Source organism: Watersipora subatra, chromosome 2 (genome assembly GCF_963576615.1).
Source record: "Watersipora subatra chromosome 2, tzWatSuba1.1, whole genome shotgun sequence".
Classification (NCBI taxonomy): domain Eukaryota; kingdom Metazoa; phylum Bryozoa; class Gymnolaemata; order Cheilostomatida; family Watersiporidae; genus Watersipora; species Watersipora subatra.
The window spans coordinates 13,071,029-13,089,272 of NC_088709.1; the positions used below are offsets into that span (position 1 = coordinate 13,071,029).

General features: G+C 36.7%; 3 protein-coding genes across 5 annotated transcripts in view; 2 read left to right on the forward strand and 1 right to left on the reverse strand.

Moving 5' to 3' along the window:
- Positions 1–4,019, reverse strand: part of LOC137388780 (importin-9-like) — a 31,482-nt gene extending 27,463 nt beyond the window's left edge. The window contains exons 1-2 of the mRNA XM_068075231.1: positions 3,873–4,019; positions 2,438–2,586 (exon numbers count right to left, since the gene is read on the reverse strand). Of these exons, the coding sequence (XP_067931332.1) occupies positions 2,438–2,586; positions 3,873–3,993 (270 nt within the window). The 5' untranslated portion in view covers positions 3,994–4,019. The remainder of the gene's footprint in view (positions 1–2,437; positions 2,587–3,872) is intronic.
- A 2,685-nt stretch (positions 4,020–6,704) lies between these two features.
- Positions 6,705–18,244, forward strand: part of LOC137387348 (uncharacterized) — a 30,782-nt gene continuing 19,242 nt past the window's right edge. Inside the window, exons 1-2 of one of the 3 annotated variants that reach the window (XM_068073741.1) lie at positions 6,717–6,771; positions 17,584–17,653. The gene's annotated coding sequence lies outside the window, so the exon portion shown is untranslated. Of the gene's footprint in view, positions 6,772–16,371; positions 16,391–17,583; positions 17,654–18,244 lie in introns of those variants that run through there. The other 2 variants (XM_068073740.1, XM_068073742.1) reach the window with 2 other exon arrangements.
- LOC137387968 (general transcription factor II-I repeat domain-containing protein 2B-like) lies at positions 13,344–13,721 on the forward strand. Its single transcript, XM_068074485.1, has one exon. The coding sequence runs from the start codon at positions 13,344–13,346 to the stop codon at positions 13,719–13,721; it is 378 nt and encodes a 125-aa protein (XP_067930586.1).

Here is an 18,244-nt window from a genome sequence, read left to right on the forward strand (position 1 = left end):
CAAGGGTTTAATTCCTACACTAATTACTGGTATAAGACACAATATTAATTATCAGTAAAATTTTATACTTTTGTCTAAAATATCTAGTTTTCTTATTTAAACAATAGTATTACTTGTATTATGTATATTCATTACTGAGGTAATTGCATATGACTGCTCTGCCTTTGGCATTCCATGGTTGTGGTCAACTGATAATGTGAATTAACAATTGCATTAAATTACTCATTATATTATTAATTAGCAGTTTTATTTTAACTGAATGCAAACTCCTTAAGTACGTATGTTAAGTCCAAATTTAATGATAAATGCAGTTATTCCTGCAAATAACTTATTAATTTAACTAGTGATGCAGTTTTTCAGATGCTCATTTGATAATTTAGTGAGAAATTCAGCTTTTGAAAAAATATTAATTTACTAATTTAAATATTAGTGCCCTTATTTAACAAAGTAATTTGACAATTTAATTCATAATTCAATTTAATCCCTATTCAATTCATTAATTTAATTACTAATACAATTATTTTACAAAGTAATTTATTACAGTAAAACCTCTAATTGAACACCATGGCACTCTAATTTTCAACCCTTCCTCTATGGTGGCTGTCAATTGGAGGCGGTGGTTCAAATAAAGGCTGGCGTTGTATTTTTCAAATGGCTCGTTAGAATTTTTATAAGATAAACTTAGTCCTCTTACGGGCGAAGCGCATGTCACCTATATTTTGCTCTTTTTCTGATGGAGAGATATTAAAAATTTTTGATGTAATAAATCTGCTAACTTATTTCCAACTTTTCAAAGATCTCTTAATAAATACACATTGAAAAACCGAGAAATATCTCTACCAGTTGATATCAATTGCTTGCGATTAACCTGCGATCATATTATAGCCTGTGTCCTGCTTTTCAATTGATTGGAGCATTCAATTTTTATTTAATTCTAAATTTGGAGACATATTTTTATTTTATATCTATATTTACAGATGCTGCATAAAAGCCTATTGCACTGATTGATATGTTTGCTGCAGTTTGCAGCCAAAAATAGCTTTTTATATGCAATAAAAGATAATTTACAAGCAACAATATATTGTAAGAGTAGATTACCGCAATGATGCTAACAAATAATAATGCTATAAATTTGCAAATTTACAAGTTATATAATGGTAACCTATCAAATTCTACAAATATATATTCATGATCAAGTGACATAAACGAACCATACTTATAATAACTGCACAAACCAAAATTAACGTTTTAAAGCGAAAATATTTGCATCGTTTGCTAAGATACGTTCTGATTATTGCTTTCGATGGAACGAACATCTTCTGGTTGTCCAACACCTTCCACAATGTCTTTTGGCTTCAACTTTCCTTCTGCACTGTTGAACTAGTCGATACTAGTGTGCAAACAATTTTTTGGCAGAGCAAAACCTTTACACGCTGCATTTAGCACAAATGCAATGCGTAAAAGCTTTGCTCAGTAAACATAACCTTTGGCCTAAAACTGGTCGTTCATCTACCATCGTGAATTTAAATCGTACTTTTTATACATGTACTTTGAAATATCAAGACCGCATTAAACAATGAACTACTATTAGCTTGAGACAGTTATTAATTATTTCTATGGTGTTGCTTTCAATGTTTTAACGGAGAAATAAGCAAAAAGCTTTACAAGAGTTGGACAATGAGAAAATTTACTGTTATTGATGTGAAAAATTCATTATTAATACGATTTTGTGGACACTTTTCTACTGATCACTTGATATTATGGGTTCATAAAAATCAAAGATTGTCAAGGTGGCGGTCAAATAGAGGTGGCATTCAATTAGAGGTTTTACAGTAATTTAATAAGATATTTTGAATATGAATTAATTTGTTAATTTAATTACTGATGCAGTTAATCTTCACACTAATTTGGTAATTCCATACTTAATTGAATTTGAACTGAAAATAATTGTTTAATTCAATTATCAATAGAAGTTCGGAAAGTTCAGATATTGATTGTTAATTTATTGCAATTTGGCTGTCACCCAACCGTGCTGTATTCTACATATATTGGTTGCACCTTACCAAATATTAAGCGCAAAAATTAAAAGCGCAGACTTAGTTGGTTGAATGCGATGAAGGTTGACTTTGCTATACAATCTCAGGGTGGGTGCTTATCGCAGGGCCTCAACAACCCGCTATGACTGCAATAAACTAGGTCTAAAATGGAAACCTTGTTTTAGAGACTATATAGAAGTAACCCTAACAGTTACTAACACTTTCGCAGCATGTAAAAGTATCAAGTACACCTAGAAGTACTATTACTAGTGAAACAGTTGCTAAGGAAGCTGCCGGCAATCCAAAAGTACATAGCAGCTAATTATCACCAGATCAATGGCGGCTGTCACCACAAGCAATACGCAAGCAACAATTTGAGGAGCTGACAACGAAATATTCACATGAGGTGGGGTTTCTGGAAGTGCAAACTTCTCAGCATCCTCTGACCAATGAACATCGACATACTGTCTCAAAATCACTGCCGCTAACTGTTTCATCGCTGCCGATTCATTAACATCGATGCAGATCTCCGTAAGCACCAGTCCATAATCTAAAATTGTTGAAGACAATTCCAGAATCTGGAGGTAAGGGAATGCCAATGATCAGAATTTTGAAACTTGAAACCGTTAGATGGTAATTGATGAACTGTTGGCAACATTGTAATAGGGAGCTTCGTTAGAGCAAATGATCTCTCCAAAATGTGCAATGTGTAATGTAATCTATGTTATCCTACATTGTCATTGTGTGTCTGTTTGTAAACATTTGTAATCATGCATTCCCAAATTTTTTGGCGGATTTCATTTAAACTTCACACGCATACGCCTCGTGCTTTCCGCCAAGTAGCTAAAAATATTTATTTTCTAAACTATCTGATTCCTGAAACCAGCCTCTCAAACATCCACCTGTGTTACAATATCCTAAAGTTACGCTAGTGGGATTTTATGTTATATGACCAGTAAGATAAATGTAAATTTCCTAATCCATTCCAAGATCTTACCAAACTCACCACTTTGGCCCTTCAAAAAGGAAGACAATAAACTTTAATTGTAATTTACTGACTGTACAGTAACTGTGATATTACTGGTTTGTCTTGACAACTTTACTCTTTTATCACTTTCACTTGGTTTATGGTCCATGATTATGTCAATTGAAATTACACTCTCTCACAGCACACTAGACTACCAAAGTACTAGTATTTTGGTACTTGTACCTGAATAGAGGCTGCAAGCAACTGCATCACATGGAAAACTACTTCGCATGTAGTTTTTTTTCATGAGTTTCACAAGTGAACAAATTATTTTAGCAAAGGAGGATTCTTCTCGATATCCGAAGATATCTTGGTTAGTACTTGGATAGTACTTGGTAGTACTAGTATCTAGTACTACCAACATACTACTTTGGTAACACTAGTACTTTGGTACTAGTACCAAAGTACTAGTATTTAGGTAGTACTAGATACTAGTAGCGTATAAATATAATAGAGATACTTCTATATGTTATTTCCTGTCTTAAGCGGCAAGGGAAAAACAATATTTTCAATCCTAATTATGAGGCTCTTGTTTTTTAATCCGAATTTGAGGGCTTCGATCTATATAACGCTTCAAGTTATATGGAACTTTCTACGTATTACGAGGCAGAATTTGAAACCCTACATAAAACTTACGTTAAGTGGAATTTACATTATTGGAGTGTCTGCTGTATTTAAAAGAACTCTTATTACAAGGGACCAAATCAAGTCAGATGCCAAAGAAATTATAAAAGTTATGCTAGTCAAAGCTGGCACTGTTTGAACATAATACTTCTATTACTATGGCAAATAGAATCATACAAGCTGACCTTCAGTGACCTCCAAGACCTTGAGCTTCTCCTCACCGGCATCTCTTTCCTCCTTGTTGGCGGAGAGTATAGAATGGAGGCTCTCAAACACTGCCGACCTTATAGAGACTTGAGTCGTCATGTCTTGGGATATCGAGAAGAATTTTCTTTCACTAAAAGAATCCATTCTCTTGAGACAATGATGCAAAAAGGCTACATAAAATAGTCGCACAGTAGTTTCCACGAGTGCAGTTGCTTGCAGCTTCTACTTTCAAAATTCACCTTCCAAAAAAATTACATACAAAAATCAAAACGAATCAATTTCTTACCGAGACTTCCTAAAAGCTGGATGTTCAAGTGATAAAAGAAATAGTACACTCCAACCTCGCCCTTAGATGATCTCACAATACCATTGTTTTAAACAAATGATGAAGTAAACTTTCTACAAATATTATTCTCAACGGCTGGAACCCCATACTTTTCAAACTGCAGGTCGACCTGGAGTACAGGTCACACTTACCATATGATTAGGAAAAAAAAACATATATAAGTCGCAGTAGAATATAGATCAAATCTTTTTGGGAAACTTATTTGATAAAATCAAACACCACCAACAGCCTTTTCATTAATAACGTTTTAAAAATTTCACGAAAGGTTGCTTCAGAGTATAAGGTGCACCCCAGGCCAAACTATTATCAAAAAAATACGGTAATCTTTGGCATATGGTATTCATGCTTCAAGGTGTAAGACAAAACGAAGTAATTAAAAATCTATATTAACAGATCACACTTTGTCACTATTTGTGTGTGCCTGTTATTCAACATAAACGCTATGCGTTTCCACTTTTTTGGTCCAATTATGTTCAAACTTCCCAGGCATATTTGATTTCTGGTTGCTGAGAACCAGCTTCTTTAACACCTACTTGCAGGCTACCTGATTGAAACTGAAAGAAATCATGGCATCACCTGGCCGAATATTAAAATAATAATAGATCCTCTTCTGAATGACTTTAAACTTCATGTAGACTGTTTGAGTAAGTTTATGAAACTTTCCATTTAGATTATTCTAGTTGCTTGTTATTCTGGTTGCTTAATTCATGGTTTATTCACCATAAATTAAGCAACCAGAAATCTTGGTAGCAGAGAGAAACAAATAAAAAAGTTTCATTGAGGAAAGCCCCGAGGTGTAGCTCCTTAAGTTTATTACGTAAAATTTTGTTTATACATTGAATTTTTCATATCGTTTGATATAATGCAGTTGTTTTAGTGAGTACAGTTGCGCTCCTGCACTTAGATGATTTTGCTTTATATGAATTTTGTCTACTAAACAGTATCTGTATATAAAATAAAATTGAGTGTAGTTTAATACATCCCATTTGTATCAAAAGATGTACAGGAAGATATTTGTGTATTTTCTCTCAATATCAACATTATTGCTATGTTTTAAATTGGAGTCTTAATGAGCTGAGATGAAAACATGAATGAATGGGATTATAAGAATTACAGTGTTTCGATGCCTAGTAAAACAACTAGAATTTTAAAAACTTATGAATAGCCATATTTACCATAGCTGTTAACGGAAAAATCAGATATACAAGTAGGCCTTTGTTTGCTGCAAAACTGAAATTTTTTTTATTGCAAAATGCTATAAATATATTAGGCTAAGTATCCTATATAGTGAAAAATTTTAATAAAACTTCATCAGCTCTCTTGGCTTTGAATTTTTTTCATCAATTCAAGGCCACCTGGAAATTTCAGGCAACCATGTTGGCCCATATAAATGGTTTTGTCACGATTGTTGTTGTGAAGTATAAGGCACCACCTGTAAAGAGAAATTACTGGAAGAACATGAAATATACGAAATTAAGTTGCTCTTAAGTGGTCTTACATTAAACCAAACATAATTAAATAGGTATTTTGTGATTAAAATATACAAATACAAACTTTGATAGTTTTTATAACTGTAATTGGTTAATTTTAAGATTGTTCAAATGCAAAAGACGTTTAAAAGGGGGTGAAGGAACAGGTCATATCAATGCATTTTAAATTAGCAGGAATTTGAAACTGCTGACAAAACTTTGAATATGGGCGAGCCAGACAAACAGTGGTCTACAAAATTGTATATGCATAATCTTACAATCGTCTTTTTCGATTCATAGCAACAATATTAAGAAATGACATCTACGATGGTACGGCTTTTCATTTTTCTATTGAGAGCTACATCAGAGCAACAATCCTTTTGTTTAGCGATATTGACATCTGTGTAAGTAGGTGCAAAACATTTATAGATGTTGAATATGGTTAAGATTCATACTTGTTCTACCATACTTAATATTATAATGATACTCTGTCTCCATCCTATTCATTATTATACCATCATTTATAACGCACTTATACTTGTGTATTCCTCGTTTAAAAACAGCCAAAAAATGCCAGCAACCTATGACTTTGTTGTTAACATTTGACACAAAGAAAAATGAGCATTTTATCATTACGACACAATATAGAATATTTATATAACGAATCTTTTTATTATATAGGCTACACCAACAAAAGATATTCGAGCTTTCAGCGACATCTAACATTCGAACAGCTAAAACTTGTCAGTTATTATTTTCTTACAAACGTTTTTACATGTACGTATATATCGCGTGATGTACATATTAATTTCCAATCTAACAGACACAAAAATACTGCATATCACTACAGTATTTTGCTTCATCAGACCTGGAGAACTCAACACGAGTTTGACAGTTGCCTGAGACCGCGAATGGAGTTTACCGATTAGCACGCCGTGAGGGCTTTTAGCCAGCGTTAACAATCTAAGGCTATTTAAAACAAAATCATCGGCCCTCGATCACATGGGCAGAAAGTCGCGCGGTGTACTAAAGCCTATGCCTTGGACAAAGACTACTAGCAAAGTAATGGTACAATTCAACATTCATGCAGTCACGACTTATGCAAACGTTTTAGCAAATAGCACAATATTCTGCATAAATTGATGTTGTGTACTATCGGGTCACGTTAACTAGCTGCTTCCACGCTTGCCATATAAAATCACTCACCTTCAGTAGGAGACCAAGTCAACCGTCTCGAGGTCACCGTTGAAAAATAAACGAAATTCTAGCGGTTTTCATTGTTATTATGTTCAAGATGTGATTTTCTTTTTTCTCTCGTGGAGCATAAAACACTCTGATAACACCGACCGTGTAAAAGGGAAAATGTCTATGGTGTATTGTTTGAGACAGTACTACAGCATGCTGCTGAGGTTATTCTTCATTATTTGTTGACCCACCCTTCTATCTTTAACACTTCGTGAGAGAAAACTGTAATAGTATACAAGGTTGGATGCATATATGGAAGTTGGTTCACCCCTTGTAGCTGAACGGGTGGTCATTGTTGTGTTGCAATATAGTCCCTACTGTCATTGGTGATACCTAGCCAAAAGACTGTGTGTGATTTATACCTTTGTGCCCAGTGTGCAAGAGTTTAAGGAGTCATCATTGCAACACCTTCGGTATAATTATTCGTTCTCTTGAGTACAATGTTGTTCTCAACGGTTAATTCCTCTCTGAAGTGATAATAGTTGTAATACATAGTGCATTTAGGAGCATTCCAGCCACAGTGGATAAGTTGTTTTGAGTTCATTGTCCTGTGAAGTAGCTGTTCGAATTTTGTGAGTCAAGTCTTCGTCAACAGGAAAGTCAGTCGTTTGTGTGTCAATCTGAAAGATGTGTTCGGGTAGTCTCTGGTGGTTTGACGAGTCAAAGTATGAGTCACGTGGTAGTAAGTCAGCAGTCACCTGTTCAGTCCCTTTTTGCCAAATCTCTTTTATTTAAGGTATCGTTGCAGGTACAGTATCATTGTAGTCTCCTTGAAGCCTTCTGTATGGATTTAAAAAAATAGGAACTAAAGGTTTATGGTCTGTGTGGATAGTTACATTACACTGTCCAAAAATATACTAGTCGAAACATTCTGTGCTAAATACTATAGCCAGGCATTCGAGCTCAAGGGGTACATAATTCTGTTCTAAATCAGTCAGACTGCGCGGACACATATACTACATAAGTGTGCTACATAAGTGCTACCCCAATTCCACCCGTCGAAGCATTCGTCTGTACAGTGATAGGTTTGTTGCAGTCAAAGGGCTGTCAAGTTTTGGAGTCCGTTAGCAAAGTCTGAAGTCGGTTGACAGCATTTGTTTGGTCATCAGTCCATTGAAAGTCATGTTCGTTGTTATGTTTGGGTAAACGTCGTAGAGGTTCAAATTCTGCAGCCAGGTTGTTGATGAATTTAGACATATATGTCACATGCCCTAGAGAACGTTTCACCCCTTGCTGGGTTGTAGGTGGTTTCGTTCTACTGATAGCGGCCACTTTGTTAGGATCAGGTCGAAGCCCCGCTGTTGTGAGTAGGTGTCTAATTTATGGTGGTTCATCTTGAAAAAATTTGGATTTGTTGAGTTTGAGTTCAGTTTGCCGAGCACGTTCAAATAGGGTTTGTAAGCTACAGTCATGCTGTTTTCTGGTGGTTCCATAGATAATAATGTCGTCAGCCACTACCGTTAAGCCATCTAGTCCTACGAGAGCCTCCGTCAGTCATCTTTGAAATTCCGCTGGTGCTGAGGCAATTCCAAACGGCTTCCTCAAGTACTTATTTTTTTTTTGTCCAGAAAGTGGTCAGATCAGTAGATTCGTCAGCCAGGAGAATATGGTAAAACCCTTCTTTAGCATCGCATAGTGAGAAATATTTGGCATTGTTCAGGTGTGGTAAGATGACATCTAGAGTTGGCATAACAGAATGATTGCGTTTGATACATTGGTTGAGGTTTTGTGGATCTATACATATCCTGGTTTTGCCGTTTGGTTTGCATACAGGCTGTAAATGGCTGATCCATTCGGTTGGTTCATCCCCCTTTAGCAAAGACTCCATGCTGCTCCAAATCATTAATGGTATCTATGAGGTCATCTTTCATAGACAATGGCATTTTACGAGGGCATACTTGTATTGGTCGAGAATCAGGTGTGAGTTCTATTTTATACTTTTGTTTGAGTCATATAAGTCCAGTAAAAATGACATCATAGTCCGTCAGTAACGTGTCAATGTGTTCGTCAGTAGTCGTAGAGTTGAAATTCTCTTGATTGTCGTTTGGTACCATTTGAAGTACATGTAGGTTGAGTTCTTGGCACGCCTTCCACTATAGAAGACTATGCTGCCTTGTTTTAACAATTGGAAATCTCAGAGTCATGTACTGTCCCTGTTTGTTTTGTACTGCCATATGTTTCCAGCCTAAAGGAGTGCAAGGACTTTGGTCATACAAAGTCAGAATGGTCTTAGTGGGCTCTATTCTTGGTCTGCCCAGTTTGTCATAGTCACATGAGTTTAGGGTATTGCAAGTAGCTGCTGTGTCTAGTTGAAATTCCAGTCTGCACTCAGAATCAGTTTCAGTCGGTTTGATCGTAAGAGTGGCTAGTAGTTTACGGTCGATCGTAAGAGTGGCTAGTAGTTTACGGTCTCGTATTGATGTAAATATAGCACATACATTGTGTAATTCAACGTCATTGTCTGATGAGTAATTCCAAGTCACGTGATTGCCGGTCTCTGTGTGATTGTCAATGTGGTTGGATGAACGTCTCCAGCATGTGCAGTAGGCAGCAAAGTGGTTGAACTCTTGTAATAGTTGCACGTCTTGCCATATGCTGGGCATGACCGCGGCCGGTGAGTGTCTCCAAAACTTCTACAGTTTGAGTTCATTGACGGTCTTGTGGTGTTTGTTTTACTGAAGCAAGAAGTGTTCCTCAGTCTGGGTTTGTCAGTCTTATTCTCAGCGGTGTTACGGTCTATGTTAGCATGTTCTGTTGATGGTTCTAATATCGCAGTCATAAATCTGGAGTCAATAGCAGTCATCTCACGTCTACATAATTCAACAGCTCTGTCTAAGTCAGTGTCATTTAAATCAAAAAGTTTCTTTTTATCTTGTCATTGTCAATACCTAATATGAGTGCTTACAGCACTAGTCTGTCATATAGCTCCTTCAAGTCACCTAGTCTTTCAATAGCGTGTAGTTTAGTGAGGAATTTGTTTATCGTTTTTTTCCCCTGTTTGTATGTCAGCAATGAGTGTGTCTTGGCGACGAGATTGATTCTCAGTTTGCAGTAGTTATTAAATTTCGTCATGATTTCGCTGTAAACTAATTTGTCAGTAGCCAATTTGTCCAATTAAAAAAATCTTATATTTGATTGCCTCTACGGCCTATAGTTCTCAATAGGTAAGCCATCTTGATTTTGTTCTCAACGGCGTCCTTTGATGTTGCCGTGAGAAAGGTTTCGAAATCTCATTTAAAGATCTGCCATTTTTTGGGTAGGTTAGGGCCATCCGCCAACGGTTTTGGTGCTAACAGTTGCTCCATAGTGTGGTGTATTGATCTCTGTAAGTTTTATGGTCGCTTCCTCACTCGGGGCACTATGTTAAGTGTTGCTCCAATTTGATAGCATGAGAAAATGCGTGTTACAATTTGGAAACATAAACCAGAAGAGACCGGTCTTTTTGTTTATACTTGTAATCTTCGATAACAGAAAAATAATAATATAGTACAATTTAGCGCATGTACCGGAACTAGTGGTGTAACGCTATATATGTGTAATACCAAACAAGTAGGGTTATTCGGTATAATTTATGTCTCTCACTTAGTGATGACAATTATAGTTGAGCTTGCACTTTTGTCTTCATGTTTGTGATAAGGCTGACAGTTTTGTTTTGTACTGATTCTAGCGATTTAACAGTGGTTTTGTCTGCAGGATCCCATAGAGTGTGTCCATACTCAAGATCCCACACTCAATGTCTGCATAGATTGGTGTATTCTCACAGTTTGTACTTTTCAAGTGCTTCGTGGAGAGAGTATTTGATAGAGCCTAGAACCTTGCAGGCAGACCCAATCTTCTTGTCTATGTGTTTGTCAAATCTTATATTTGATTGTATTTGAATGCCAAGATGTCTGGTTTTTGTTTCTTCACGGAGTTCCGACCAGCCCAATGTATAAGCTGGCTGATCGGTTGGTTCCTTGCCAAAAACCATAACGTCACATGTATCAACATTGAAGGGCATTTTCCATCTGACAAACCATTCATAGAGCTGCTCAATGTAATTTTGAAAGCGTTGTGATTTTCTGTCATTGTTGACTTCAAATTAAAAAACACCATCCGTATACAGACTGACTTTACACGACACAGCATTTGGGAGGTCATTTATACATCTAAGAAATAATGTTGGCCCTAGTATCAAGCCTTGTGGGACTCCAAAAGTCACTGCCATACTATGAGATAGCGCCCTTATAATAGCCACTTTCTTATTTCTATCTGTTTAAAAAACTTTGTATCTATTGGCATATGTTTAGGTCTACACCATCTATCTGTCTAATTTTTGGAGAAAAAGTATGCGGTACCTTGTTGAAAGCCTTCTTGAAATCAAGAATTACGCTGTGAAAGGTTGAGCCTTTTCCGAATCTTTTGCTAAATTATGAAAGGAACAATCGTGGGGAGGGATTTGTTCACAGAAGTAATTGCATGCATGGACAAGCTTGAACTGAAATGGGACAAACTGGTAGGAGTCACTACAGATGGTTGTCTTAATCTGACCGGGAAAAATGTAGGACTTTTGAAACGGATGCAAGATAAAGTGATTTGACGCAGAGCCTAAATTAGTGTTCATTCATTGTATTATTCATCAGCATGTGTTGTGTAAGTCAATGCTGAAACTTAACCATGTTACAGTCATACTTCAACTTACGAGCTTAATGCGTTCCGAGACTGAGCTCGTATGTCAATTTACTCGCATGTTGGTGCAATTTATTTATATATAGAACAATTAAATATATATTTATTGGTTTCCATACTCTGTAAAATGCAAATAAAACACTCAAAACAAGATATTGTAACAGAAAGAACATGTTGGTTATTGTCCTAACTTACCACTTGCTTTCAAAAAGCAACAAATAAAAAATAATGCAAGGAAATGTGTTAAATTAAAATGTAAAATTAAATACATACAATAGCAGTTAACACTCGCATTTGCCAGGGAGGGAGATATAAGTTATCCTTCGTTACAACATTTGACTTTGATGAATTTGGATTTTATCAAAGTGTTAAAAGACAAACTTAGAAGCAAACCTAAAAGCAAACTTTCATTTTCAACTAAACGTAATTAAAATTTCTTCGGCGTTCATAGTGTGAAGTTTCTTGCTGGTTAGTGAGAAATTTTTCCTTTTTTCGCTTTCACGACTAGCCGGCCGTTTTAAGATAAGCCTATCTAAGGGCGTTTGCCTTTGTCGCCCTTGCAACATGTTGCGATTAGGACGAACACAGGTGTCGTCACAAATGGTTAATGCACGACCACTAGCCAGCTTGTCCGAATGTCTATTAAACAGTTTGGATAGATAGCGCCGGCCTTTTCACATAGCATCGTTTCAGTTACGCTGTCATTGGCCAATTGTTTGTCCAATGCCACCAGCAGTCGTGAAGATCGCTGCACCGCTTGGAAACTATGGTTAGTCCTTTTGCGAACTAAATGCCCTGAATATAATCCTTCTGTTTGATAATTATGAATGTATTTTTGTCATATTGCCGAACTAGCTCAATCACGCATACACATTTTGCATATTTTTCAATATTTTTCCGTTTAATATCAATTGTTATCATTTGCTTTTTGTATTATCTTTCATTTTACTGGCAAACTTTCGGTCTACGCACAGTACGTTTAATTCACATAATTCTGCACAGAAAATCGTGCACAAAAAACACGGTACAACAGTATAACTTGAGCAGTTGAAAATTACAGAGTGATGCTGTTCTCATAAAACACCTCCGGCATACTTGGCAACTGACTCAAGTGCTCGTATCTCAAACATGGCTCGTATGTTGGTGCTAAAACTTGCTCGAAAGCTGGCTCGTATCTCAAGTTTCTCGTACGTTGGAGCACTCGTAAGTTGAAGTATTACTGTATTGATGTTGTACCTAAGACAGTTAACTTTATTTTTAACTTTTAGAAGAGCATGATAACGAACACGGTGACATCCGGTACTATACAGCTGTCAGATGGCTCAGCTTGGGCAAAGTGTTAAAAAGGTTTTGGGACCTAAAAGCAGAGATTCAAGAGTTTTGTGAGATTAATGGCAAAACATCCCTGAACTCTTAGATGTAGACTGGATTGCAGATTTAGCATTTGCTGTTGATGTGATTGCACTGTTGAACGAACTGAACACTAAACTGTAAGGCAAGGGCCTTTTTTATTCCATGAAATGCGTAACCAGGTCAAGGCTTTTATGAGAGAGTTGTAGTTTCTTTCAAATCAACTAGAGAACAAAATTCTCACTCACTCGTCAAGCCTTTAAGAAGTCAAACCATCAGCCAGTCATCTCTGTAGGTACTCATCGATGTTAGGAGACCTGTACAGTGAGTTTTCAAGATGATTTGATGATTTTAAAAACATTGAGGAAGAAATGCACCCGATTTCTTTTCCCTTTGCATGCGATGTGGATAATGCGCCTACTGATGTTCAGTTGGAACTCATAGACTTGCAGTCAGATACAGTATTGGCAGAGCATTTCAAGTCAGCATCACTGCTGGATTGCTATTCATCTCGCAGGAAGAAGAATTTTTCAAACATGAAGACACACGCTCAGAAGATGTTGGTTCTTTTTGGATCTACTGATACATGTGAGCAAGCATTCTCAGTAATGAAGTTTAGCAAATCCAAGCACAGGTCCTTTCTTACTGATGACCATCTGTCAGATGTATTTCACATTTCCACTTCAAACATTCAACTTGACCTTGATGCTCTCGTTAAAGCTCAAAAGAGGCTAGATTTCTCTCAATAAACAAGAAAAATGTTGAATTATGTTTTTTCTGCATTGATTTGGCAGTTTGATAAAAATGTTTCGAGTTATGTTACATTGTTGTGTTATCTTACTAGAAAGTTATGTTAAATACAAAGCTTTAAGGTGATGTGAAAGACAAACAGTCAAAAATGTGGCAAACTTACTTTTGTTTTACTGCATAAATTGATTAAATCAATAACTTAGTTGTCGTAAAAAACAGCCTCACTCTTTCATTATCTAACAATAACACATACATGTACCCTTCCTAACTTCTGTAAACAATACAATTTACTTATTTCAATGTAGAAATGAAATTAATAACTTGAGTAGATTTCAAACTTGGTCCAACCCTCCACAATATTTTCTGTTTCTCATTTGCCCCCTGGAGAGAAATAGTTATTCACCCCTGATCTAGGGTGTAGTTGAGATAGTAGAGAAAAATATGTTCTAGCATTTTGTTTGGGATACTCGTTAAAAAATAGTCCAAAGTAACACGGATGGTAACACTCCTCTGTTTTTTCTTTTGTTTATATTAGCAACCATGGCAGATTTCCACTGATGAGGTAACACATCGCTGTCTATTAGTACTTGGAATGTGTTCTGTATGCTAAACATTCAGCTGTCAATGTCGGGTCTATAAGGTGTTTACACTTGCTTATCTGGTCAGGTCCGGGGGATTTCTTATTTTGGATGTCATGTATGAGTTTGACAATACCTTCCGAAATGATCTCTAAAGAGTTGTCAGTGGGTCGGAGCGGTAGTTTGCTTATACTCTCATCATTACAAAGCTGACTGGAAATATCATTTAGCATTTCGGCACACTGCAGATTATCTGGTAATACTTCCATAAGACTTTGTGTAACGATTTATGAGTAGTGTCTACTAAAAGTTTTTCTCCCAATTTATACCAGAAGGTTCCAGGTCACCGACAATCACTGTAGTGTGGTCAGGAGATTTCCTGTAGATTTTTGAGCGAGCACAGTTTAACCATCACCATTTCGTAACAACACATGGGGACGATAAACAACATAGTACTATGTTAGGAGGCACCATTACTTCAACCATTTCTAGATCATATGCGTTCAAGTTGAGTTTTGTAGCATGACGATTATGTTTTGTGACTATCAGTACTCCTCCGATATGCGCATTTATATCTCATGTCTTTTCTATTACATGTTCACTATCAATACTTGAGTCAATATGAGTTTTAGTCAAGCATATAATGTCATAATCATTTGTTGAGGCTGGGATTTGGGTTGCTTTTCTTTTAGCAGTTCTACAGCTGGTAAGAAAGAGGCTTAGTGATTTCCCTGGCTTATTGTAAATGTTAGTTTTGCTTTTTTCCCAGTTTCCCGATTTTTTCTTTTGTATTTTGAGATCTTTTATACAATACTGTGTATAGCTGTTGTCAGCTTTGAAGGCCCAAGATTTTTCTTTGAGCTTGTATTTTTTGTCTCTTGTTTCTTTGTTTACATTTGATTTACAGAATTTTTGTTCTGTGTTAAGGAAGTTAGCTCTTTTCAGGAATTTCCATGTCTCAGTTTCATCTCTGATCTTGAGCTTGATAGGGTGATTTCTCATACTTATGACCCAGTCTGAAAACAGAGATTGGCTTATCAAAATTTTTGAGGAGGTCTTTTTTCAGCATCTCCTCAGCACCTTCCATAGCAGTTTTTGTTTAGGGGACCATACAGTACGCTTTTTTTCTAACTCGGCTGAAAGCATTCCATTTATCGATGTTGATGCTTCTAGGGCAAGCTTCATGTTTGTGGCAAGTTGACTCATTTGTCACATCAGCCCAGGAATTTTTCATGGTTTCGATTTGCACATCAGATTTCTTACAAGAGTTATCGAATTTCATGTCAATTGACATGATCATCTTTTCAATGCCACACAGCTTGGACATTTGGAATCACAGATGTTAGTTGATCTTACTTTGTCAGCTCAGTACACATACTACAGAACCTTTTGATACCTTTCGGTGCTATTTGTAGTTTAGTAATCATGAAGTAATCATTTGGAATCCTTTAGATTAGCCAAATCTAATAAGTTTTTCAAACCTGCAAGCTTAAGTGGAGTGTTGAGATGTTGAGCTGGTGAAGCTGCCTCCTTCTGAGTATGCGAAACAGAATTGATCCCTCGAGGCCTTTCACTTGCCGATGGAGGAGTTTGAGGTGACCCTTGAGTTTGACCTTAACAACATGAAAAGAGTTATTAATTGAAGCGTTGAACTAACTGTTAAGAATTAATAATAATCATGAGAAATGATATTTGATTCTCTGATACCCTGTTTGCTTTCAGGTTTTGTGTTAGGAATTGAATCCATCAACAAAGGCTACAACACAGTTTTATACCCGAATGCTTTCCAGAAGTATTCGGAAAATACATGTTAAATAAATAGTAGATAAATGTTTACATCAGTGGTTTTGTGAGCTTGGCATGTATTATGATACCATGACTGACATACATCACACTTAATCCAATTAAAATCAGACTTGCTTTTTTGGTTTCTACCTGTTTCTACAATATAGCGCTCCGTGTATTCATGGGTTGCGCATGTCTCATATGGGTTAGGGATCTTATTTTCGTTATTCATTTGTTGAGCGTTAGATCCTTTGCTTGTAGTTGACTGGGGTCACTCATTATCCTCATCCTCCAGACTTGCTATGGTGAGCTTTAGACATAGTTACAGTAGACGCTTTGAGAAGTAGTCTTGAGAAATAGTCTCTTATAGCAAAAAGAAAACTGTTAAACAGTCTCGGTTGATCTGCGATGAGAGTATTTACAAAATGTCGGACACGCGACGGGCAACATATTATATCAATCTTGTCCATTTGTGTCAATCATTATGAAAGAACTTCAGTCAGAACTGTTTTAATCATATGATAGGACTGTAACATAAAAAGGCTGATAACATGTTAAAATCAAGCAGTGCTTGATCATTAGATCTTTCTAGGTATGACCAAATTGTAAAAAAATGTTTTATATGCTCATCACCTTCATGTATGTTTCCTTCATGTTTAGGAAACGCTTTTAAAGTTGAGTTTTGTACATGTCTATTGATTTTTTGTTACATATCGGCTGATGTTCGATTTATGTAAAGAAAAATTAGTAAAGCAAATTGCTTTGCCGGCGCTGAAATTAACCTTTAATTCTGACCACACTTGTTTGGTGTTTCATTCGGGGTTTGAAATGAAAGGTCGGTTGAGATTCGTGTGTCTACTTCGTGTAGAAGGTAGGTCTCTCAGTAGAAAAGGCTAAAAATGCCACACAAACTTTCACACAAACAATGTTCTCATAACCCTATCAAGTACCACTGATTCTGAGAATCCACCAATAAAAGTTTAACAAGACGGAAAACCAGCTCGCACTCTGCGAAACTCATGTTGCGCAATAAGTATGATGTGTAACTTGCCGCGTTTACACAAAACTAAAAAATTCAAATTGACACGACATATCTGTCATAGGATAAGATAACTACTGAAAAACTTATTGAAAAGATTTGTGACATTAGCGTACAAATATACATAGTATTTTAATGCTACACTCTGTACTTTTATTTCACAGCTCTGCTCATCTTGTCATACTGGTCATACTGATAAGCCATCAGTGTGAGGGCCCATCTCTGCAGTCGCTGAGCTGTTAAAACGGGGATATTCTTTTCTGGTGAAAACATGGCAACCAGGGGTTTATGATCAGTAATGAGTGTAAAACGTCTCCCATATAGATACTGTCTAAACTTAGTCACTCCATAGATGATAGAAAGCGCTTCTTTCTCTATCTGTGAGTAATTCTTTTGGTGCACGCTCAATGTCTTTGATGCATGTGCTAGTGGTCTTTCAGCTCCATTTTCCTCTTGTAGGAGTACTGCCCCAATTCCAAAGTTAGATGCGTCTGTTGCTAGAACCAGCGGTTTACTCTGGTCAAAATGGGTAAGTTTGGTAGCCTCGATGACACTTTCTTTAAGAACATGGAAGGCCTTGTCACACTCGTCAGTCCAGTCAAACTCGACATTTTCACGAAGAAACTTGTAGAGGGGGGCTGCTTTGCTAGACAGGTCAGCAATGTATGAGCCATAGTAGTTGATCTTGCCCAAAAACGCCTGTAGCTGTTGTAAGTTCTGTGGTCGTGGAAGCTGTTCAATAGCCTCTATTGCAGAGGTCGAGGGAGTCTTGCCGCTTTTGTCTATTATGTGACCTAGGTATTCAACAGCGTTCTTAAAGAACTCGCATTTCTCTCTCTGTATGCGGAGCCCATACTCCTGTAGTCTAGCTAAGAGTTTGTCAAGATTAGACCAGTGCTCACTCTCACTGCTACCAGTTACAATCAGATCATCCAAGTATGCTGCAACACCAGGTAAGTCAGCAATCATTGAGTCCATGCATCGCTGAAACTGTGCAGGGCTTGATGCCAATCCAAAACACATCCTGTTGTAGCGATACAAACCACATTGAGTGTTGATGACACACAACTTCTTTGCATTATCATCTAACTCTAGTTGCAAGTAGGCATCTGCCAAGTCT